This window comes from Rhineura floridana, chromosome 11 (assembly GCF_030035675.1).
Source record: "Rhineura floridana isolate rRhiFlo1 chromosome 11, rRhiFlo1.hap2, whole genome shotgun sequence".
Classification (NCBI taxonomy): Eukaryota; Metazoa; Chordata; class Lepidosauria; order Squamata; family Rhineuridae; genus Rhineura; species Rhineura floridana.
The window spans coordinates 52,933,212-52,957,716 of NC_084490.1; the positions used below are offsets into that span (position 1 = coordinate 52,933,212).

The following is a 24,505-nucleotide window of genomic DNA, read 5'->3' on the forward strand; positions in this document are numbered from 1 at the left end:
TCCCTGCCCACCCTAGGAATCTTCTCATAAACTGTGCTCTAAGATGCTTATCTTCTCTAAGAGGAGCTTCCATGACTAGGGGAAAAAAATCCTTTGCCCTCTGAGTAAGGTATTGGTTTGTTCCTGTTTTCCTACCTTCACCGTACAAGGCTTGTTCACTGGATTTACCCATGAACATAAAAGTCTCTCCTTTTGTCCAAATGAATAGGACTTTACAAAAGCAGAAATAAGCCACCTGTTAATCCCCCAGGATATATGATGCAAAGAGAAACCTGCAGGAGTAAATGTGGGAAATTTTTGTCACCACCAGCTATAATTGTTCATAACATTGAATTAAGAGCTTCCTAACCACTTTATCTTGGCTGTTAAATCATTGTGGATTTCTAAATTTCTGAGCAGTCCAAATGTTGAAAAACAAGTTGCCAGTACACCAGTCCAGTAGACCAGTGTTCATCCAGCTTGGGTCCCCGCATGTTGTTGGTCTACCATTCCCATCAGCTTCAGTCAGCCTAGCCAATGCTCAGGGATGAAGGTGGTGGTGGTCCAGCAACATCTGCAAGGCACTAGGTTGAAGAACACAGCAATAGATTGAGCCAGTGCTGGGAAGAGAAAACGCGGTATCACCATGGTAGAAAGCAGGAATAGGGACCCTCCAGATTATGCTGGGCTACAGCTCCCATCATCCCTGACCATTGGCCGTACTGCCTGGGGCTGATGGAAGTTAGAGTCTAGCAACAGCTGGAGGGCCACTGGTCCCCCACCCCTGGTGTAAAAGGTATATAAGTAAGAGGGTGGGGATACAAATACATGAACGGAAATGTAAAAGTGCAAATGTGGTTGAAGATGACATTGGAGTTACAGACAGGGAAGAAGGTATTACAAATGCCTCTGTAACTTTTTGTGGTTTTTCTCTTACATGTATTTCACATTCCTAGATACCACCATCAGGTTTTTAAGGTATTAAGGTGTACAAAAAATCTGGGACAGGATCCAAAGAGCTCCTTTAGTGCCCCCCCATGACTTACTCTCTATCCTTAATCAGCATAATGTTTCTCTTCCCCTGATCCCAAGCAGCAGAACACTGTCCCTCCCATGCCAGCAGTCCAGGACATTTCCCTCAGCATCTGTTGTGGTTTGCAATGGGGCTGTTGTGCATCCAAGGTAAGTCCAAAGCCATACTAGATGTGCAAAAATGGTTGGTTGATTCTTCAGATCTTGGCCGTGGTTTTGAGCTCTGGTATCACACTGGCTAAGGCTGCGATCCAAATATACCCTTAGCAACAAACCTTAATTAAATTTGTTGTGGCTTTTTTCTGATTTAAGCATACTTAGGATACAAATATGAATTGTAACCCAGAGAGCCCCCCCTTTAAAACTGCTACTCTCTGTCTCATCTGCTATATATAGTATTATCTGATAGTATAGTGCCATTATGGGAATAATAATTGTGAAGTGCTTTATAGTTGAGCTGTACTGTATAGATGTGAACTATTAATCTTCCCAAGCTTTGTACATACATACATTTTCAGCTGCAGTTTCTAGAGTTTTCACTGTAGTTGCTGCAAAGCTCTAGAAGGAGACCCTTTATGTTTTGTGTAGCCAATGGCACACTGACAAATGCTATATACGTCCATTTGGTTGGAGATGAAGGAAATTAAGCAAAGAATTTCCTAAACCTGCAAAAATTGCCTACTTATAGAAATAATTGGTAACCACAGAACTTTAAAAAAAAGGCCTAAAAGCATGTTTGTGTAAAGAAATTGTATATCAGAAAAGAGACTTGAAGAGACGTCCCATTTTACTACCAGCTCCTTAATCTGCTTTAATTCTTGCCTATTCATTTGAACAGCCCCCCTAACTGCTGATCTATAACAGTTTTTACAGCTGGGGTTAGTTATGATGTCATCACATATCAGCACATTCCTAAGACTGCTTTGCCAAAACTCGCATCAAAAGACTGGCTGTGTAAATTGACCCTCTTCCACCTTCCAAGGCTTCCTGAAGTAGAAAATTCTATTGGGATAGCAACATGCAGGAGAAAGAGAGGAAGCAGATTCTGCAGGGGTCTGGTAGGGTTGAAGAAGATGGAGGCTTCCTCAGTCTCAAAAGATGACCAGAACTCTGAAGGTGACATAAAATATGCCACCCTGTAGCAAAAAGGTAATGTGTTTGTTTCTGCTGCATATGAGTCACAGGGAAGGTGGGAAACTTAATATCATCCCTCTCCATGGCTGGTTCTCTTATGCCCTCTCCCAAGCGCCCTTCCACAGAACCTCCTGCTGTCAGACGGGGAGGGAACATAGATTCCTTGACATCCATGCCTTTTCACTGTGTACGCTTTCACTAACAAGAATGTGCAATGAATTTCAGCCTGTATAGTTATATTCTCTCTTAGCCCATCCCTTCAGCAATATAGGTCAGGAATTGTTTTAAGTGTTTTTCCTGGAGGCAGCTACCTTCCAGTAATCTCAGTCATATATAATATATATATTACATATAATATACACAGCATCATTTTACAAAAGTGCTTTTGGCAGGCAATCTTTCCTGCTTCCAACAAGTGTGCAGCCTTTTTTCTTTTTTCCTTTTTAAATCCTGGGTAGAGACAAGCTTCAAAGCACTTCCCTGCTTCCAGTTTAAGGAAGAACGTTTTGTGTTTAAACGAGTGTTCAGTTGAGGATGCGGGCTTATTACCCTTCCGTAGCATCAGGCTCAATCAAGGTATAACCAAGCCAAAAGGACTCAATTCTCACTCCCCACAGGCATCTTGTGGTTTGTGAGGATGACCATCTGATGTTTCAGCTGGGGCTATGAGCAGGGCTGGGTTCAACGCTGTCGCTCACCAGGCATTCATTGGATTTTAGGCTGGCTAGAGACTTGCAACTAGGCAGGGAGGCCAAAGACCCACAAAGGCCCAACATGGATGGAGTTGGGTCCTTTCCTGCAGAGAAAAAAAAGGAAAGGCCTCAGAGAGATGCGCCTGCAACAGGACCTTAAACGGTCATTTATAATTTTAAAAGCCTGTAGAATTCAGACCATCCCAAAACGGACCATCATAAATCAAAGAATCATTGTCAAAATCTGCATCTGTTTCAATACACCCTTCATGGAAAGGCTTGGTGTGAACCTAGGCTCAACCCTGGATCTTCTTTGCTTGAGGTGGGGTCACACAGACCCCTCCAAGCACTGGAAGAACATGCAAAGGGGGTTGTGCAATCACACTGTCTAGCCTCAACCTCTGTCATCCATGCATATAACAGCTGCCTGAAGGAGTTCACTGTACAGATTGTTATTATTTATTACATTTGTATACCGCCCCATAGCCGAAGCTCTCTGGACAGTTTACAACAATTAAAAACATAAAAAATGTATGTAGATAGTGCTCCATGCATGGAGGAGCTCTGCCCATGTATCAAAGTCCACCACGTGCAGATGTCAGAGGAGCATGGCGGTAGCAGGACTAGTTTGAGTGGTGGCAGTTTAAAAGGCTAGATTGTGCAGTCCCTCCACATGTTCTTTCTACTGCAAACCCGGCTCTTAAATGACAATTCAATAGACTGTGATTCCCAGTCTTTGGGTAGGGGACATGTGCTACTCTTGATATATTAGAGGCACACATCACTCTTACCCCCCTAATTGAGTATAAGAGTAAGAACTGAATGCCCACAAAGAAGCCAACACAGCATAGCAGCTAGGATGATCCACCTTTAAAACCCCACTCAGCTGTGAGGCTCACTGGGTGACCTTCCATTAGTCATTATTGCAGCCTCACAGGGTTGTGAGGACAACATGGTAGGGGAACGGAACCATGTCCACTGCCTTGAGTTCCTTGGGCTAAAGGCAGGATATAAATCAAATAAATAAAAAGCCGGGGGGGGGGGCGGTGGTGTGAGTCACTCTTAGACACAACTCCTGTTTAGAAGGGGGCAAGCTGCCACCAGTGGTCTCTGAGGGAAACTAAATGTTGGTGCATCCCAGCATCATTTATTTAAGTATTAAATATTTCTATCCCACATTTTCTGTCCCAACAACAGGACGTTCAAAGAGACTAACATCAAATAAATTACAAAATAATATAGTTTTTAAAAGAAGCATCAGAAGACATTGAATGCTGCAATCATATCCAATCCAGACAAGGCAGAATTATCTGCTCCCAAATAGAGGCTGATTGGAAGGAGGCAAGCCCAGTGCAGTAGCTTCTGTAAGAGATGCAGTAAGCAGCTTCTTATCACAGGCAATTCTACAAGTCTCTGACCTGGATGTCACTGATACTTAGAGGAAGTAAGCAAAGCCAGACTAGGTGCTCCTCCAGATATGCAACTGGTAGCCTCTTTGAGGGATATGGCTTATAATAGTGGGATTATTTATTGTGTGGCACACTTAAGTTATTTTGCCCCATGCTAATGTGCCCCAGAATCCAGTTTGGGAATTATAATTATTCTGCAGCCTCACAGAAGCCTTTCAGGGTACCTAAAGAACTTGATTTGAGCCAGGACTCAGTTCCAGAACTTATTTTTAGTGCTAGGGCTCTGCCTTGGAAGATATGAAAGAGTAGTGCAAAGAGGGTGCCTCTCAACATGTGCAGGCAGCTTTTCCCTTCACTAGAACCCACATAACAAATGTGGAAGGAAAGGGCCAGCAGGGGAAAGGAAATGTCTTCCTGGCACTTCTTGTTTCCAAATTAAGCAGTGACTCTCTCAAACCTGTGTGAAAATTCTTACCCAGTGGCCCCCAGGGTTCTCCTTCATGCTTCCCTTCACCCATCCTTTGGGAATCCGAGCTCAGACTGATCTCTGCCGAGAGCTGGTCCGTGCTCATGAAGCTATGCCTGACAGGAAAAGATCATTAGAAAGGGTGGCGAGGTGTGTGTCCCCCAGCAGAAACTGACTCATCATGGACTGGCCCAAAAAACCATAGTTTACTGAACTGTCTGTGCAGTTTCTTCAATCCCGCCCTGCCTGTGGGGTTCCCATGGGCATCTGGTTGGCCACCATGAGAACAGGATGCTGGACCAGATGGGCTATTGGCCTGATCCCGCAGGCTCTTTTTATGTTCTCGGCCAAAAATGGTCCCCAAACTAGCTAATGAATTTCCTGCTACACCCTTGAATAGGCAGCATGTCCACATTTGAGGTGCAGCTAGGTCCCATTTCAAGATCCCTCTCTATATATTGTAGATATAGGCCTCTCCCCACCACCCTACATACTACAAGCTTTTCAACATTTGGTACAGCAGACCTGTTTCCACGTGTGGATTATGTTCCCTACACCAGGATCATGGTTCCCAACATTTTCATTTTAAAATAAAATTATATTTATATACAACCTCTCATGCTGCCATTTCCAAGCAATGTACAAAAATAAAAATATATAATCCAAAAGATAACATATTCAATAACAATCAAATATCCAGGAATATCCAATATAGTGAATAGCCAAAAGTGCTTAAAACCGTAACGGCTGGTATCACAAGCCAGCAAATGGGCAAGATGAACAAAAAGGTGTTCAGCATGTCGCAGAATTGCAACAACATCGACACATGCCTTATGTCAGGGAGAGGGGGAAGCTATTCCAGCACATAGGTGCCACCACAGAGAAGGCTGTCTTCCTGGTTGTTGCCAGATGGACATCTGCAGTCTGTGGCACAACCAGAAGCCTTGTGACTAAAGCAGTATTTTATATACATTCCTAAATTTTTGAGGATCTCTGTTTTCATTCTTTAAAAAGGAGCAGGTTTCTAGCTCTCATGGAAATCTGTTCACCATTTTGCTAGAAGTGTAAAAACTAGAAAGGCTCTGAATGGACTTCCCATGGTCCTATGTAATTTGGCTTGGGGTGGAGGAAGGACAGGAAAAGACATAAGAGGTCTAGGCCCATTTCACTTCCAAATCTTTTGTACACATACTTACCTTCTGTACATTTTGGCTTCTGGACGACTTTCATTACCATTCAGAGTACCCAAAGAGGGCCACTGGTTCACCAAGGGTGCCGCCATTTCCTTGGAGAGTTGGGTAAACTGGCTGTTATCCGAGGGGATGAGGCCCATCCTGGGGGCAGAGCGGGAGGAGGGAAGTCTGATCAAGGAGGAGGGAATGCAACCTGTCAGCTCAAACCATGGAAACATGACTGTATCCATCCTCCCACTTAATGCAGTTTCTTATTGTGGCAAAACTTCATACACTCTATTGCAAAGTCATGTAGGATAGGGGTGTCTGACTTCAGTCTTATGAAGTATACTTTTATCTGCTAGAATCCTCCTGGTCCCAAAGCATTTTATAGTTACAAAGCAATAATGCACACTCAGAATCTCTTAACACAAGGGTGGGGAACCTCTGGCCCGCGGGCCAATCTTAGCCCACCTGAGGGTCCGTTTGGCCCCCAAGGCAATTTCCCACAAACCATGTCCACCTGTATCAGCTGACATCCCTTATTATATCACCTGATGGGCAGGATGGCAGGGTTCAGTTCTGCTTTGGTTGGATGCACCTATTCCTAGCAGAGAACAGATGCTCACAGCCAAAGCAGCAGTGTGTGTATGTGTTTACATCCTGCTCAGTTTGTCTGCATGTGCCTGTTCCCTACTGAAAGCAGGAGTGAAACCAAGGCAAACAGCCCTGGTTTTTTTTGCAGGCATCAGCTGCGAGAGAGCCTTCTGCCACGCACAGCAAATGCTTGAAAATGCAGGCTTCTTTCCCCCTTCGCTGATGCAGAAGAGAGAAAGAAGGTTTTGCCAGCCCTGTGCTCGGCACTTTGGAAAGTATCAAGTAAATGGCTGGCAAAGTGCTTCTTTCTCTCTCCCCGCTCCCCACAATCAAGTGGTGGGAAGGGGGAAAGAAAGGTGTCTTTTGCAAACACTGGCAAAAATCCTGCCTACTGTCAATGCTTGCAAGTGGCACTTTGCTTTCTCCTCTCCCCTTCTTTACAAAATATTTTATTAGAGTTTTGATAATACAGAAAAAGTAGGTGGTGAGGAAGGAGGTGATGGATGGCTTGCAATATCCAAAGAGAAAGTGAGAGAGAAAAGTGAAGAGCAAGAAGTAAAAATGATTCCAGCAGTGGAGGTGCTGAGCACTTTGGACAGCTCCTTGAAAGTTTGAACTAAAACATGGAGTGGAATCACTGCCCCACTGACATCAGGGACACCAGCCTCCACTGATTCCAAGTAAGGGCATACATTTAAGGGAATATTTACAATGGGGAGGTGAGAAGGGAAGGTGCCTTTTGCAGGCATCAGCAATGCATGGGAGAAGATTTGTAGATTAATTCTACAAATCTGCCTAAGTAGATGTTAGGTATATATTAGCCTTCTGAGAAAATCTGGCTCAATCTCAGCCAGATATCAACATTATGGGATAGTTCACAAATGCACAGCTGTCACTAGATTACTGCAGCGCTAAGTGGTGACTTGTTTGTGTGACTTACTGTAAGACATCACAGACCTAACCACACAACAATAGACATTTTATACAATTTTGAGCACAATGTTTTTCAATTGAGTCATTTTATAGACTGAGCTGCAAATTCTCAAGTGATAAGACACCAAGAGATGTTCAAGTATGCTGTCCCTCACCTTTCTCATAGTCAAATTTGTGGCTTTTTTGTAAACAGGAATGCATACTTGTGTATAAACGTGCACAAGTTAGCTAATGTGGAGAGCAGCTGTGAAAGGGTTAACTCAAATACCTGTATCAACTCCTCAGTCTGTGTATTGGGACAAGAATCTACAGTCATGCCATCTTTGATACTTTCTACATCCTTTTTTGTACGTGACTGTGACCCTTTTTACAAAAGATGGAATGTGAGAAATCACACTAAATTCAGAATATTGCATAGAGCATAATAGGAGATTCTTATTTCAGACACATCTGATTCAAGGGGTACCTTGGTTTTGAATTTTTAAGAGGACAGCCTCAGTCTCAACCAGGGGTGTAGTTGTGCAGGATCTCGGGGGGGTCTTAGATCCTTTACTTTTTGGGGAGCATCCCACCAGGATCCCTATGTGTCCAGCATCCTACAAGCCAATCAGCGTGAAAGAGGAGTATATTAACCACTGAGAAGAGTCTTCTGCTTCCTTGTCCTTTCCTGCTGATTGGAGCCAATCAGAGTGAAAGAAGATGAGTCAACCAATTAGAAGACTCTTCTGAGTGCTAACACTCTCCTCTTCCATGCTTATTGGTTCCTACGCATTAACAAGGATCTCATTCTCAACCCCACAGGAAAAGAAGTGGGGAGGGGGCATGGCTGTGATTAACAAGAAGGGACCCTGCACTTCTGAATTTGCCACTACACTACTAGTCTCAACAGCTTCTATTGGATATACAGTATATGTGTTTATGTGTGTAATACATTATGTATATATGTACATAACTACTATGACAGGTACTTAAAAGTAATGTGAGAAAGAAGAATTTCTTATTGGTTGTTGGGGATCCTTTCAAAATATAGGGTACCCACTGAGCCTAGGAGGAACTCAAACAGGCCTCTCTCAATGTGGGGCAAAATGGTTGGTGAATAGGCACGTTGCCCAGCTATTGTGGGGAATCGGAGAGGGTACAAACGTAAAGAGGGGTAGGAAGCTGCACAGATGCATTCCCTTTTGGTGTGGGCATGGTTGGGAGCACAGGAATAAGACCTCCCAGTGTGGGACAGGCAGAGCTTGGAAAAGTTACTTTTTTGAACTACAACTCCCATCAGCCCAATCCAGTGGCCATGCTGGCTGGGGCTGATGGGAGTTGTAGTTCAAAAAAGTAACTTTTCCAAGCTCTGGTCTGAGAGCAGAAGAATTGGGCTTACTCACAGCTGTTCCTGCAATTCCAGGATGACTCCCTCCAGCTCCCGTTTCTCTAGCTGATTCTGCACCTTCACCTCCTCCAGCCTCAGTTGCAGGCGCTTGTTCTCTGCCTCCAGGTCCTTTAGCTGTGACTCTCTCAGCCGAACTAACTCCTCTAGGTAGCCCTGGGAGACAAAGTGAGCGTAGGGGGAGATGAGTGTATCATTTATGAAGGAGAAAAGTGAACTCGATGAAGGAAACTACCCGGTGAAAAGTTCACCCCATAAGCAAGAAGAAGAACAAAAGTGTGATTATATACAAGACACTACTACTAGTCACTACTACCAGACAGAGATAGCCTGGTCACAGTTATCCGTTATCAACAATTATCATGTTTATAATGAGACTTTAACAGCCCATTCTTCAGACCAAAGGCTCTTAGAATGGGTTGCAACAAATTAAAACAGAATCACTAACATACTGAAATGAGCAACAGTAAAACCAGCATAAAACCCCATCCAGCTCAGCCAGCACAGCCAGTTGTTGTTGCTGTTAATAATAATAATTAGTTACTTTCCTCGCAAAGCAACCCAAAGCGACTCACAACAAAAGATTAAAACCAATTACAACAAACCCATTAAAACAACAATGATCAAGGATGATGGGAGTGGTAGCGCAACAGCATCCGGAAGGCCACAGGTTCCCCACCCCTGGGTTAAGGGTGTCGGTCTAGAAGTGGGAAGACACAGGTTCAAAGCTGTGGCGATGGGTGATTTCGGCCCAATGAAAATACTCACTTTAGAGGAGGGATTTTCCTCAGGACAGAAGAATTGGACAAAATGAGGAGGTTCCCTTTTCATACCTGCTCTGATCCTATTAATTATCAGCTGCCCCTCCCCCGAGCTGATACATTTTAAAATCTCCAAGCCAGATGCAGAGATGCATTTCATGTCATTGCTGTTTGGTCCTCAGAACCACACTCTGCATTTGAGATCAAGGTACCTTTTGCGCATACACAATGCGAAACTTCTGCTCCATCTTGCGCCATTTGTTGTACCAGCTGTCTTCAGCGGTCACCAGTGGCAAGTAGGGGTGGTCAGGGGAACTCTCCTCACTTGTACTGCTCTCTAAGCTGCGCCGGTCCTCCTCATCACTTAGGTAATCATAGCTGCTTACAGAAATGAACAGGTTGACTGAGAGAAAAGTGACTGAAGTGGGAAGCAGATTTGCTTGTTACATGTGCAGACTGAGCTGTTACATGTGAAGGGTTTCCTCTTCCTCCTTAGGAAATGAAACTTGTCTTTTTACAAATCCTATCAGATATGATGTTAAGTTGGGGGAGGAGGTGGGCATGACTGGGCTGAAACAACCTCGTGGGCCAAATGGCAAGCCCAATTAGATTCCCCACTTCTGCTATAAAGGGACAACTTTCCGGCCTGGCCAGAGCCAGCCCAAAACATGTTGCTGCACAAGGTTAACGATGCGATGGCACCTCTCCCCATTCCATGTACAAAAGCTGACGAGACTGCAGCTAAGTGTTACTTTAACATGGGCAATGGGATAGTGTCCTTTACCATACCTGAGTCCAGCAGGCTAGCTTAGGGGAGGCCAGGAAGGCTGTGGGACACACACAATTCTACCTACTCTCTGTCCCTCAGTATCTGCTGACTGAGGTGCCTGCCTTATTCTGCCTAATGATAGGGCTGGCCCTGCAGCAGTGGAATGAGATAGTAGTCTTGAAGTGATAGAATGGATTGTGTGCAATACAATTTTTAATGCTCCCTCACACTAAAAATATAAAAAGAAACTTCCTGCTAGAAGAAAACTAGCATATCCTTCTCTCTGCTGTGCTAGTTTTTTATTTGTGAGGAAGTTTTGTTTCATGTGGGGAGCATTCAAAAGTGGTATTCCCAGCCTGCAGTCTAAAGCAGTAGAATTAATTCCACCACCTCAGGATTCTACCACAGCATTCTCGCTATGTTCTTTGGTAACAGATAAACCCAGGCTCAGTTTGGAATATGTCACTTCTGAATGTGGTTACTGCATGAGAGAAAGTGGAAGGAATGACCTTTAAATTAAATGTACATTCCAGCCAATGTAAGATTTCTGTTCAAATAAAAGACACACAAAAAAGCAAACTAATTGTTTTAGTTATGAACCTTAAATCTGGCCACCAGAACCTGAGCATTTTCTCTTTTAATCACACACACACAAGCTGAACCCTACTCAAATGCTGAATATTTACTCAGAACAATAATGTGTTCAAGGAGCCCCAATGTCATCTCTCTAGCCCTGTGCTACTGTATCTCACACCCAAAGACTATCCACGGATGCGGTAGCTGTTACCTCTGGGTAAACTTCAGGTATGGAGTATAGTCAATAACCACAGGTGTCTTGCCATCCATGATTTCCCCTTTCAAGCAGAAACTGCAAAACATGACCAAGATAGGAAGGAAGACAACCGAAAGCAAGTTATCTAAAGATATCTCAATGCACCTGTCTTTTGGAACACCCAGATGGCTTAGGATTGAATAATAATTCTAATACTGTGTAAGCACAACAAAGAGTCTTGTGGCACCTTAAAGAATAACACGTTTACAATGGACTAACACCATAGTCCATTGATGACTTTAACGTGCCACAAGACTCTGTTATTTTTGTTGTAACAGACTAAGGCTGCAATCCAATACATGCCTACTCAGAACTAAGCTCCATCAGGTTCAATGGGACTTACTCCTGGTAAGTGTGTATTGGATTGTAGCCTAACATGGGGCTGCCCCTCTGGATATCTAATAGTCTGTGTCACCTCTGGTTCTATGACTAGAATTTCCAGGTGTGTGGTTACATGGGATGATTGAAAGGAAAGAGTGGAGGTTCTGTCTAGAGATTTGCGGCAGGATCTCCAGGCTATCAATCAGAAGATGAAGCACTACAAAGGACTGAAATGAAGGCCAAATACATGTCACTGCTTTGCTAAAATTTCTCTGTTCACACTTGTGTCTCCCTTTCCTTCTCTTTCTGATTTTTTTTTTGCCTTGACTGTCTTTCCTACTCTCCCTTCTCCTGTTTTCCCCACTGACAAAATTTAGTTTGTAAGCTCACTGGGGCAGGCATCTATTTTTCTTGGGTTTGTTTTTGCTCATGTTACTCTGTGAAGTGCCATTACATTAATGGCACAGTATAAATAAATAAATCCTAATAGTACTACATCATTAGCAGTACTATTACCTACAGCAGCCATGATGGCTAGAAACACTGGGCCTTTTCCCCTTTAACAATGAAATCTGAAAGTTCCAGAACCTTATGCTGGTCAGAAAAAAACCCCTCTAAGGCTGCATCTTTCATGCCTGTATTTTGAGCAGACTTTCCACAGTAATGTTACACCTCAGAACCTTAATCACCCGATTTACTAACACTGCATGTGAGGGATAGATGGAATAAAATACTTCTTCTGAACATGTACAGAGTGCCAATTCTCCCTCCACAAGAGACAAAGCTCCACTTGGGGTTTAGTATTTGACACAGAAACCTCAGCTGTGGGAACTGACAGAAATATAGCAGCAAGTAATTCTTAAAGCAAGAGTACTCCAGGACAAATAATCTGGAGAATAAGAGGGTGTGCATATACCTGAAATCTATGGCACTGAGTCCAATCAGCATTCCCGTGAGGACTGTTGATTCCTCTCTCAGCATGATTGCCCCATCATCATAAAATCTCCTGTAGGGAGAAAGAGGGTGACAGTCAGTCGATTAAACTGGTGATGGTGGGGAGGTGTAGGGAAAGAGAGTGGAACTATTTTCCCTTGGCTATGTAGCCTCTGCAATTCTGCTATCACAAACATTTTTCACAAAACCATTGGCTTTTTATTGCTAAACTATTGGCACAAAATCTTCACAATAGCTGAAGAATGTGTTGGAGCCAAGACTTTTGTGTTTGTTTTACCTATTTCATTTTGGGAAAAGGAGGAGGATCACACACCCCACCTTAGAGCTTGCCTTTTCCACTTGTTGCTGGGTCATGAGGGCAGAATGTCAGACTAAGAGGTCTTCATAAATTATCTGGAGTAAAGGGTGGGCAGTGAAAGTGCCACATTTGTGGGTATCGGGTACCACTTGCACTAAACACCAGGAGCCCCCTATTCTATGAGCGCAGAATGTGGAGCATCTCCTTGGAGAGTGGAGTATTCTCAGGCTGTGGCAGGCTCTGCCCACTCCAGCTGGTTATTGGGCCTTCCAAGGCAGAAACAGCCATAAAAAGGCTTTCTATTTGAACTGAGACTTGGACTGAGCAACAATGGCCCTTCTAGCTATCATGGGAAGGCCACATCCACACCATAAATTTAAAGCACTTGGCTTCCTCCAAAGTATCCTGGGAACTGCAGTTTGTTAAAGGTTCTGGGAGTTGTAGCTCTGTGAAGGGTAAACTACACTTCCCATGACTTTTGGGAGAAAGTCATGTGCTTTAAATGTATACTGTAGATGTGACCTAACAGTATATCTTTTAGGAAGCGGGTCTAGTACAGTACACTGCATATTTGGGTAAATGCTACTGACACCAGTCATCTGCCCCCACCCCCTTATTATCATTGGCCTGGCACTAACAGAAACACCAACTCCACATGGCTGGATTTGCTAACACCACTGCCATTTTAATTTGCCCACAATGCAGTGCTTACTACATATGCATCATAGGCACTGCATTGTAGGAAAACATGATGGCATCTCTGCAGGCCTGGTACATTGCCAGACCACTGCTGTGCTGCCTCTGTTGCCAGGCCACTTGCCCTGCCTGCAGGAGCACTGAAAGGAGTGCTGAGCCCATGCGAGTGGACTCACCAGCCATTTTATTTTCCCTGCCATGCAATGCCCATGACTGATGTGTCGTAGGCATTGCATCGTGGGCAAATTAAAATGGCTGTGGCACCACACCAGCAAGTTTAGGGGCCAGCATTTTTTTCAGTGTTGCTGCCAGGCCATCCCTGCTGCCTGCCATCTTGTAACCCAGGTGCTGCATAGGGGTGCATCTGCTGCCACTTGAGGGAACCACTGAGTGCACTTTGTCCAGGAACCCCTGAAATCTGGCTCTGGCCCCACTTGACAAAGTCCTGCTCCTGGTTCTTTGTTCCGGGCTCCCCGATTGCTGCTTATGACTCTGCCCCCAAAGCAGATGACACTAGTTCAAGATGGTGGAAACCCAACGTGAAGTATAAGGGGCTCCTAAAGGATCCTTCCAAAGTGAGTGAATGAGCAACAAAATACTAATAGCTAATTTATTTATTTATTTATTTATTTATTGCATTTGTATACTGCCCCATAGCCAAAGCTATCTGGGCGGTTTACAACAATTAAAAACATTAAAAACAAATATACAAATTTAAAAACACATTTTTTTAAAAAAGCAATTTAAAAACACATGCTAAAATGCCTGGGAGAAGAGGAAAGTCTTGACCTGGCGCCAAAAAGGTAACAGTGTTAACACCAGGCGCACCTCGTCAAGGAGATCATTCCATAATTTGGGGGCCCACCACTCAGAAGGCCCTCTCCCTTGTTGCCAGACTCCCAGCTTCCCTTGGAGTAGGCACCCAGAGGAGGGCCTTGGATGTTGAGCGTAGTGTACGGGTGGGTTCATGATGGGAGAGGCGTTCCATCAGGTATTGTGGTCCTAAGCTGTGTAAGGCTTTATAGGTTAAAACCAGCACCTTGAATCAAGGTCAGAAACATACAGGCAGCCAATGCAAGCGGGCCACAATCGGTTTTATATGTTCGAACCGTCTGGTCCCTGTTACCAATCTGGCCGCTGCATTTTGCACAATGAGATTCGACAGCTGGTATAGCACAGTGGGGAGGAGATCCTAGCTGGCAGTCGAGAGTCTGTGAGTTCAAATCCCCGCTCATATCTCTGGGGTGTAAAGGGCCAGCTAAAGATCACCCCCATAGTGAGTGGCTCAGGGGTTACGTGCCCTGCCACCTGTGCAGCCGTGGGCAAGCTGCATAGTCCCAAGGAGCCCAGTTGCCCCCCATCTGGCAGTTGCGGACAAGGAAGGGGCTAGCTTGAGCAGGCCCTAGCCAGCTGGGGAGGACTAGCCTCAGAGGGAGGCAATAGTAAACCCTCTCTGAATACCACTTACCATGAAAACCCTATTCATAGGGTCGCCATAAGTCAGGATCGACTTGAAGGCAGTCCATTTCCATTTTCAATGAGATTCAATGTAGATAAGTGTAAAATGATGCACATGGGGTTTCCCCCCCTAACTTTACATATACAGTGATGAGAACTGGGAACTAATGGTAACTAACCAGGAAAGAACTCTTTGGGTCATAGTGACTGGCACAATGAAAACATCAACTTGCTGTACAGCAACTGCGAAAAGCAAATTTCACACTAGGGATTATTATAAAAGGGATTAACAATACATGTAGATGTGTTTATATAGATATACAAATATTATAGTTCTGTCCTGGGAGACTGAGTTGATGGATTTTGTTTCAAGGTTTACTTCAAGGTTGTTTAATTGTAGTGCTTCAAAAATCTACAAACCTTGTTTGATCAGAGTTGAGAGTGGGGCAAACTAAGACTGTGAAGACCATGAATAACAATGCCTTCTACCCAAAAGGTGTTTTGATACAAGTGCCAAAGGTTCCCACCTGGTGGTTCTGGTGTCCCGCAGTGCTGTAGCAATATACTCAGACATGCGCTTCTCCATCAATGCCACACGGATCCATGCCCGGCCCTAAAACAGAAAGTTTATTAGAATAGACAGAATTGCAGCTAATTGGCCTGACCATGTTAGATGTATTGTGACCAACACAAGTAAACTTAACAAAACAAAGCAATAAATGGTTTATCTTGAATCAGGCCTATATTTGGTTCATCATGGATCTGCACTGTCAAATCAAGGCAGCTTGGGAAGCACTTAGAAGGCCAGCCAAGGGCTCCTGTATCAAACCATCAAGCAACCTCAAACGGTGCTGCTTCCGTTCTGCCTATCTCTCACCCAGACAGTTCCCTCTCTAAGGCTGCAGTCCTAAACTGTCTCTCAGTGGGGATTGCTTCTGAGTCAACATGGACTGAACAGTTAGGATTAGGCTGAGTTTCAAAATGTTTTGCCTGGACTTTTCATCATAATCATCAAGGCTGCATTTGTTCAGACCAAAAGTCATAAGCAGAGCAAGAGAAGAGACATGATCTAATATTAATATCTATGAAGCCCTCATAAATAAAAAATTCATAATCAAATATTTTATCTCTGGTCTTTATGGTTGCTCTTTCATATGATCTAGGACAGCGATTCATAAATTGTGTGCCTGGCAGTGCCACAACAGAATGTGCTATGTGTGCAATAAATAAAATAATTCAAGGCTTCTGTGAGCACCAAGTACCTACCCACAGACAAGGCTGTGCATTGCATCACTGCATTATTTGTCAGCTGTTCTGGCCTTGTTTCTTTCCAATCAGTCTTCACCGGGGTGGGGTGGGGAGAGATCATTTTGCTAACTCTGCATCAGTGCAACTAGATCATTAAATCTCTCCCACTGTAGAGACTCTAGAATAGTTCATTCTCAGAGGAAGCTGCTCATTGTATCTATGGTTGAGTCACGGCTCTGGGCTTGTATCTTTCCAGTCATGACAAAGCATATCAAGATCAGTGTCTCATAAAAAAAAACATAGTCAGGTGAGCTATACTCTGGTTTGGTAATTCTTACCTTTTCACTTGTAAGAAAAGTGTGCCTCCAATTTTAATTTAGAAAGTAAATGTGATTCAGCTGACAGACGTTTGTGACCCACACCCTAAATGATCTTCATGAAGCAGCGGAGTTACATTTCAGGGCTGGAGTCAGAGGGCGGCCAGGTCAGGCCCTTGCTGAGGGTCCCTCAGGGTAGATGGCTAGCGCTCCCATTCCACAATACATGGTAGTGTTGGCTCCTGACCTGGCTGCAGATCAGAGAGGGAGCTCCCAGGCACACCCTACAAACGTGCAGGCCCGCGATGCCCGCCTGTACACCCCACCTACCTCTCCCATTGAGGTGAAAGCTAGCCGTGCTGAGCGCATGAGTGCCATCAACCAAGATGGTGGTGGAGGCATTAGCCCCTTAGGGAAGCCTCACCCATCATCTTGGCTGATGATAGGCATGCGTGCAGCACAGCCAGCTTTTACCGCAGTGGGAGAGGTAGGTGTGGGCGGGCACCATGGGCCCGGGGCAGGCTGGTTCCCAGGGACCCAGTCATGTCTGGTGCTGACCCTGTTAAATTTGATTAGGCTGAAGTCTGTATTTATGCAGGCAACATTGTTCTAATAAACTCCTTGCCAGATAAGTAACTACTGGAGGTGATAAATATCATATATGATTTTTAAGTTTATAAGGTTAATGTTCATAAAACAGAATTGTATCCTTTATTTTTTTTCCAGAAGTAAGCTACTTAATATTAAACCTCAAACTAATTTGGTAATAATGAAAAAATTCCAGTTCAATACCTGGGGATTGTGTTTATTAATAAAAGAGCTAGAAGGAACCTCACAGGGCATCTGGTAGTGCAGTCTTCTGCTAATGCAGGAGATCCTAATAATGAGGATCTGAATAAATTTATTTATGGGAACTTGAGAAGAAAATCAAGAGCTTAACCTTAAACTATACTAGTATACAATGATTCAAAAGAGGACAGCGTATAGCTTAATGCATTTATATGGGGTAAGGAAAAAAGAATAAATTTTAAATGATTAACATGAACAAAAGAGGAGGGCTTGCAGTCCTTCATGTTTGTCTGTATTCACAAGCCAAGATATTAAACTGGATAGCAGATTGGTATTCTGACTCTCCTGAATAGGGGATTGATAAAATAGAACAGAATTGTTCTAAATACATTATTTTAGTTAAACCCCAGAGATGGAAAGCTATTGATAAATGAAAATCTAATATTATCAAGGGATATCTAAGTAAAATTATGGGATCTAGCTGTATTAAATAAATTAACTTTGTCTATCCCAGGCTACCAAGAGAGTTGCAGAGCAAATAAGTTTGAAGAGGAATGGAAGTATTTTGAAAGTTCTGGATCTCAGAACAGAATGCTGTAATTGGTAATCTTTTCTGTTACAATAAATAAAATAGGTAGTAATTTATAAACCTATGTATACTGATTAATCCTATGTACACTGATTAATAGGAAGCTATTTCCCCTTCTTTTTTATTGGTGTGTCTTTGTTCTAAGATGGCCATCCTAGAATTGTAAAATGGAGACGTTGTTGACTTTTTTGTAGGAACATGACAATAACAATTAAAAAAAATTATTCCTTTTCTGCATGATTTTGCTGTCCCCCATGTGCATTCAGCTGCACAGTTTTGAGACTGAGTGAGCAGGGCTTGCCTCAGGTCATGAGGACTTCTCACCTTGGCTCTGGAAGTGCTGATGTTTTCCATGTTTTCAATGCTACTGACGCAGTTATTTGGGACTTTGCTACAGGCCAGGCGGATGTAATCCCAGAAGCCACGTTGCCCATCGGAGCTGAACCAGCTGACAGGGCCTGAGAAGGAGGAGGAGGGAAGGAGGAGTGGGTGCGACAGGAAGTGAATATTAGAACCGTTACCTATCACCCATCTACTCTGGCTGCCCACGGCGGTACTAGCCAAACAACTACATCACGTCACAAGAAGATAATACTAGGGCATAAGAGCCTTGTTGGTTCTTCTTCCTCACCCATTCTTAAGTGTCACAAGAAGCTCAGCATCTCTAAATCAGGGATCAAGAACTTGTGGCCCTCCAGATGTTTTTGGACTCAGACCCCCACCATCCTTCACCATTGGCCATGCTGGCTGGGGCTGATGGCAGCTGGAGTCCAACAACATCTGGAGGGCCCCAGGTTCCCCACCCCTGCTCTAAATGATAGACCCAGTGTCAAACATGCTTGATGAGGCTCTGCCATGCTTTTTGGGACTTCAGACTGCTTACTTTTTCAATAGTAGATGTCTGTCTGGGGGAATGGTTCCTGTAAACACAGTGGCTGAGAGTACAAGATATGAACTAGGTGGCAGAAAATTAAACTTTCAGTTCACCATTAAATTCACAGCTTGGCCTTTGGCAAGCCACTGTGTTTCAGCCTCATGCCTTTAGTCTGTACCAAGGGATAATAATAGATTCATAGAACCATAGAATAGTACAGCTGAAAGGGGCCTATAAGGCCAAGTCCCTGCTCAGGGCAGGAATCCAAGTTAAATGGATTACTGCCATAATCATAGAATCATAGAGTTGGAAGGGGCCTTGTAGGCCATCGAGTCCAACCCCCTGCTCACAGCAGGAAATCCACAGCTAGAGCATCTCCCGCAGATAGCTGTCCAGCCTCTGCTTGAAGCTGTCCAGCCTCTGCTTGAAGACATCCAGCGAAGGGGATCCCACCACCTCCCTAGGCAGTCGGTTCCATTGCCGAACTGCCCTTACTGTCAAGAAGTTCCTTCTAATGTCCAATCTGAATCTACGCTCCTGCAACTTAAAACCATTAGACCTAGTCCTACCCTCTGGGACAGCAGAGGACAAATCTGTACCCTCCTCTATGTGACAGCCCTTCAGGTACTTAAAGAGTGCAATCATGTCACCCCTCAGCCTTCTCTTCACCAGACTGAACATGCCAAGTTCCTTCAACCTTTCCTCATAAGACTTGTTCTCCATACCAGCTATCATCCTCGTCGCCCTCTTCAGAACCCGCTCTAACTTGTCTATATCTTTCTTAAAATGAGGCGCCCAGAACTGAACACAGTATTCCAGATGAGGCCTGACTAATGCAAAATATAGTGGGACTATTACTTCCCTCGACCTGGAAACTATAGCTCTGTTTATGCAGCCCAAAACTGCGTTTGCCTTTTTTGCCGCAGCATCACACTGCTGGGTCATGTTCAACTTGCGATCCACTACAATTCCAAGTTCCTTCTTACACGCACTACTGCTAAGCCGGGTATTTCCCATCCTGTACCCGTGCATTTTGTTTTTGTGGCCTAAATGCAGCATCTTGCATTTGTCTTTATCGAATTTCATTTTATTAATTTCAGCCCAATTTTCTAGTCTATCCAGGTCCCTTTGGATTTTATTCCTGTCTTCCGTTGTGTTAGCTATCCCTTCCAGTTTCGTATCATCTGCAAACTTCATAAGGCTTCCCTCCACCCCATCATCTAAGTCATTGATAAAAATGTTGAAGAGTATCGGCCCCAGGACAGAACCCTGTGGCACTCCACTCGAGACCTCCTTCCAGTCCGAAGCAGAGCCACCGACGACCACTCTTTGAGTACAGTTTTCCAACCAGTTGTGAATCCACCTGACAGTATTTCCATCTAGTCCGCATTTGACGTTTGCTAATCAAAAGGTCGTGGGGGACTTTGTCAAACGCTTTGCTGAAATCTAGATAGATGACATCTACAGCATTTCCCTTTCAGGGTTGCTGTTAAGAACTGCAAAGACTAGCCCAGAAGCAAGTATACTTGGCCACCCACCAAGTATTTGGAGAAAATACTAGGATTAATTAATTAACTGTTTCAGGAATAGGATTTCCCTGCACTTGCTTCATAATGTTCAAGAAATATATGCATCCAGGCCAAACAAGATGAAAAGCTGCTCACGCAGTTAGCAATCCCATAAGTGGCGGGGGGAATCCCAACTAGGCCCCCTGCACCAGTCATATGTATTGGAGTGAGCAGGAGCTTCTCTGCCCAATGCAAATAATAATCACAGGGTGTCCAATCCAAATCAGGGCTGCAGGGAAGGGGGGGAAGGATTAAAGTCTCCCAAGCCCTCATACCAGACTCCCCATCTGCATCAGCCACCTGTGTCTACAATTTACTTTTTGAAAGCCATTCATGAAATTGCTAATTGTGTGAATGGCATTACATCCAGTTTGGCCCTCAGTCAAACCTGAGATGCTGGGCCCCCCATACACATGGCAATATTTTCACAACCCCATGTACATGCTGAAAATGACAACAATACTAAAACCTAGAGAGAGAGAAGCATCACCCATCAGCTCAAGCCCTACCATGATCTCCCTTGAAACGATGGCTGAGGATGTGTTCTAGGATGGCAGCAAAGTTCACAAACTCCTCTGATGAGTCATCAATGGGTTCTATCGTATATTTTTCCAGCAGGGTCTTCACAGAAAATCTATAATGATACACACAAAAAACCCAAACCCCAAAACATAACCAGGTTTGAGTATAGGGAGAATGAGAAACTGGCTTTTAAGACGTGCCCCTTCCCCAGCTTTCTTTCCCCTCTCATTATTTCAAAGCATGTACTAGCAGAATGCTGGGCTGCAGCTCTGGAAAATGTGAAATGGCTTCTGAGCATAAGTAGAGTGCCTTCATTTCCTCATTCCAGTGGCAGCTAGTGGCTCAATGTCAGTTGGCAGTGGAATCTAGTCCGGGTTTTAGTTCAAACTTTCAAGGAGCAGTCGAAGGTGTTGAAATCTATTCTCACAACAGTTTCAGCACATTGGACAGCTCCTTGAAAGTTCCAACTAAACCCCAGAGCAGATTCTACTGCACTACTGATGTGGAGCAGCCAGCCGCTGCAGCTTACCCCTCCCAAACATCTGGGGGTGTGGCCAGGTTTCCCTGATCACAAGGCATAGCTTTCAGGAAAGTTTAAGCCCCAGTTCCCTTCCCCCCCTTTAATTCATCATGGATCATACTAATCACAATATAGCCTCACCTCTATCTGCACAGCACTAGGTTGGTGGTTCTTAAACTTTTAACCATCAAGGAACCCTTTACATATTGGTGATCTGCTAAAGAATCCCAGATCACCTGTCACTGAATCCCTGCTTGCCTGCCCCAGAGGATCCTGGGACATATTACGTTTATGCATAATGGTGACCAGGGTTGCTGGGACTTCATCACCATCTTGTAAGAATTGTGAGTCCACCTTAGAAAACACATACCCAAGATTCCCCTGTGAATAATAATAATAATAATAATAATAAAATTTTATTTTTATGCCGCCTATCTGGCTGAGTGAACGGCCACTCTAGGCAGCACACATAATTTAAAATAAGATACAGCAAATAAATACAATATAAATATGACATATAAATACAGTCTTCAACTAATCAACCCACCCACATCTGTATGTTATATACTAAAATTTGCTAGGGATCCTGTATGCCCGCTGAAATAGCCACGTTTTTAATCCTTGGTGAAAGCTTACCAAGGAGGGGGCATGGCGAAGATCGTATGGGAGAGAGTTCCAGAGGGTGGGGGCCACAATCAAGAATGCCCTCTCTCTAGTCCGCACCAGCCTGATTGTTTTCACTGGCGGGACCGAGAGAAGGTCTTGTGAGGCTGATCTTGTAAGGCGGCACATTTGGTGATGCTGGAGGCGCTCCTTTAGATAAACTGGACCAAAACCATGTAGGGCTTTAAAGGTTAACACCAACACCTTGAATTGGGCTCGGTAGACAACTGGTAACCAGTGTAGGTCTGCTAACACTGGAGTGATGTGATCCCGCCGGCGGCCATTATTTATCAGTCGTGCCGCTGCATTTTGTACCAGTTGTAATTTCCGAACCGTCTTCATGGGTAGCCCAACGTAGAGCGCATTACAGTAGTCTAAGCGAAAGGAGACCAGGGCATGCACTACTTGCGGGAGCAGATGAACCGGAAGATAGGGTCGCAGCCTCTGTATCAGGTGTAACTGATACCAAGCTGCCCGGCTCACTGCTAACACCTGAGCCTCCATGGACAGCTTGGAGTCAAGAACAACCCCGAGGCTGTGGACCTGGTCCTTTAGGGGCAATCTTACCCCATTCAACACCAGGTCAATATCTCCCAATCTTCTCTTGTCTCCCACAAGCAGTATCTCAGTCTTGTTGGGGTTCAGTTTCAGCCTGTTTCCTCCCATCCATTCACTTACAGACTCCAGGCACTTGGAAATGGTATCCACAGCCAACTCCGGTGAGGACTTAAATGAGAGATAGAGCTGAGTGTCATCCGCATATTGGTGGCACTGCAACCCAAATCTCCTGATGATAGCTCCCAGCGGCTTTACATAGAATGAGCATAGCAGGGGGGAATCAGCAACATCTTGCCTCATTTATTGATTGTCTCACTGAGGAAGGGACAATAGTCAATGGAGGAGCAGATGCTTTGCATGCAAGTGATCCTAGGGTTAATTATGGGCATTAAAGAATCCAATTAAAGAATCTTAGGAAACAAGGGCCTGGAAATGATCTTTGTCTAGGGTAGCCAGGTGCAAAAGAGGACAGAGCTCCTGTTCCTTTAATAGTTGTATACAAGGATGAATTTCAGGAGGTGTCACTTATCATGCATGCAAACCTTGCTATAACTTCCACTTCTGCACAACTACTGAAAGTTGTCTTTTTCACCTGGCTACCCTACCTATGCCTGAGACTTATTCCTGGTCAGAGTAGACACAACTGGGCTAAATCAACCTTCTTCAACTATAACTCCCATCATCCCTGACCATTGGTTAAGCTGACTGGGGATGATGAGAGTTGCAGTCCAACAACATCTGGGGAATCAAGATTGAAGAACTCTGGGCTAGATGGGCTGATTCACTATAAAGCAGCCTCATACATCCATAGAGTCAAGAACTTAGGATAGGGTTGAAGAACTTGTGGTCCTTCAGATGTTGTTCAACTACAGCTTCCATCATCCCTTGCCATTGGCTTTGCTGGCTGGTGGGACTGATAGGAATTGGAGTCCAACAACATCTGGAGGGCCATAGGTTCCCTATCCCTGCCTTATGAGCTTTCAAGGAATCACAGGAACGCATTCTGAAAATGTCCACACTATCGGAACGGATAAATGGTAGTCCTGTTTTGCTTTAAATCCAAAAACATTGAGTGAAATATTCTTAAACAGGTATCTAACGGTGGCTACATTATACCTATGTCTATATAGATTGCCATGTGCCCTACCTTACAGAGGACAGTCCTCTATTTGAAAATGGAAATGGACTGCCTTCAAGTCAATCTTGACTTATGGCTACCCTATGAATAGGGATTTCATGGTAAGCGGTATTCAGAGGGGGTTTAACATTGCCTCCCTCTGAGGTTAGTCCTTTCCAGCTGGCTAGGGCCTGCTCAGCTTGCCACAGCTGCACAAGCTAGCCCTTTCCTTGTCCGCAACTGCCAGCTGGGGGGCAGCTGGGCTCCTTGGGACTATGCAGCTTGCCCATGGCTGCACAGGTGTTAGGGCACATAACTCCTGAGCCAATCACTGTGGGGGTGATCTTTACACCCAGGAGACACCAGCGGGGATTTGAACTCACAAACTCTGAACTCCCAGCCAGACTCTCCTCCCCACTGTGCTATACCAGCTGTCCTCTATTTCAAGGAGTCCTTTATTGAAAAGAATCTCTAGCCCAGCCTTTCCCAACTAGTGGGCCACCAGGTGTTGTTGGAGCACAACTCCCATCAGCCTCAGCCAGCATTGCCAATGGTCAGGAAAGATGGGAATTGTGGTCCAACAACATCTGATGGCCCACTAGTTGGGAAAGGCTGCTCTAGTCTAAGCCCAATTTAAAGGTAAAGAAAGGAGAGCAAGGATCTTGAAGCTGCCCATCAGCAGTGAGCACCTCAATAGCAGACCTAGCAAGTACACAGTCACCTGGACACAGTCTTCACTATGATGAGAGGCATTGTATTTCTATTTAAAGAACAATCATTATTTCTAAATTGGCATGCATAGATATAAATTAGCCTAAGCAAATATTATGCCATCCTCTTTTTTTTTTAATGA

General features: G+C 44.3%; 1 protein-coding gene across 3 annotated transcripts in view; it reads right to left on the reverse strand.

The window, feature by feature from the left end:
* Positions 1–1,805: 1,805 nt before the first annotated feature.
* Positions 1,806–24,505, reverse strand: part of RUNDC3A (RUN domain containing 3A) — a 29,923-nt gene continuing 7,223 nt past the window's right edge. For 2 of the 3 annotated variants that reach the window (XM_061590727.1, XM_061590729.1), the window contains 10 exons: positions 20,782–20,906; positions 18,155–18,288; positions 15,415–15,500; positions 12,398–12,487; positions 11,116–11,196; positions 9,772–9,937; positions 8,797–8,954; positions 5,909–6,073; positions 4,722–4,828; positions 1,806–2,941 (listed from right to left, as the gene is read on the reverse strand). In XM_061590727.1, coding sequence (XP_061446711.1) covers positions 2,799–2,941; positions 4,722–4,828; positions 5,909–6,073; positions 8,797–8,954; positions 9,772–9,937; positions 11,116–11,196; positions 12,398–12,487; positions 15,415–15,500; positions 18,155–18,288; positions 20,782–20,906 — 1,255 coding nt within the window. In that variant the 3' untranslated portion in view covers positions 1,806–2,798. The remainder of the gene's footprint in view (positions 2,942–4,721; positions 4,829–5,908; positions 6,074–8,796; positions 8,955–9,771; positions 9,938–11,115; positions 11,197–12,397; positions 12,488–15,414; positions 15,501–18,154; positions 18,289–20,781; positions 20,907–24,505) is intronic. The other variant, XM_061590728.1, reaches the window with a different exon arrangement.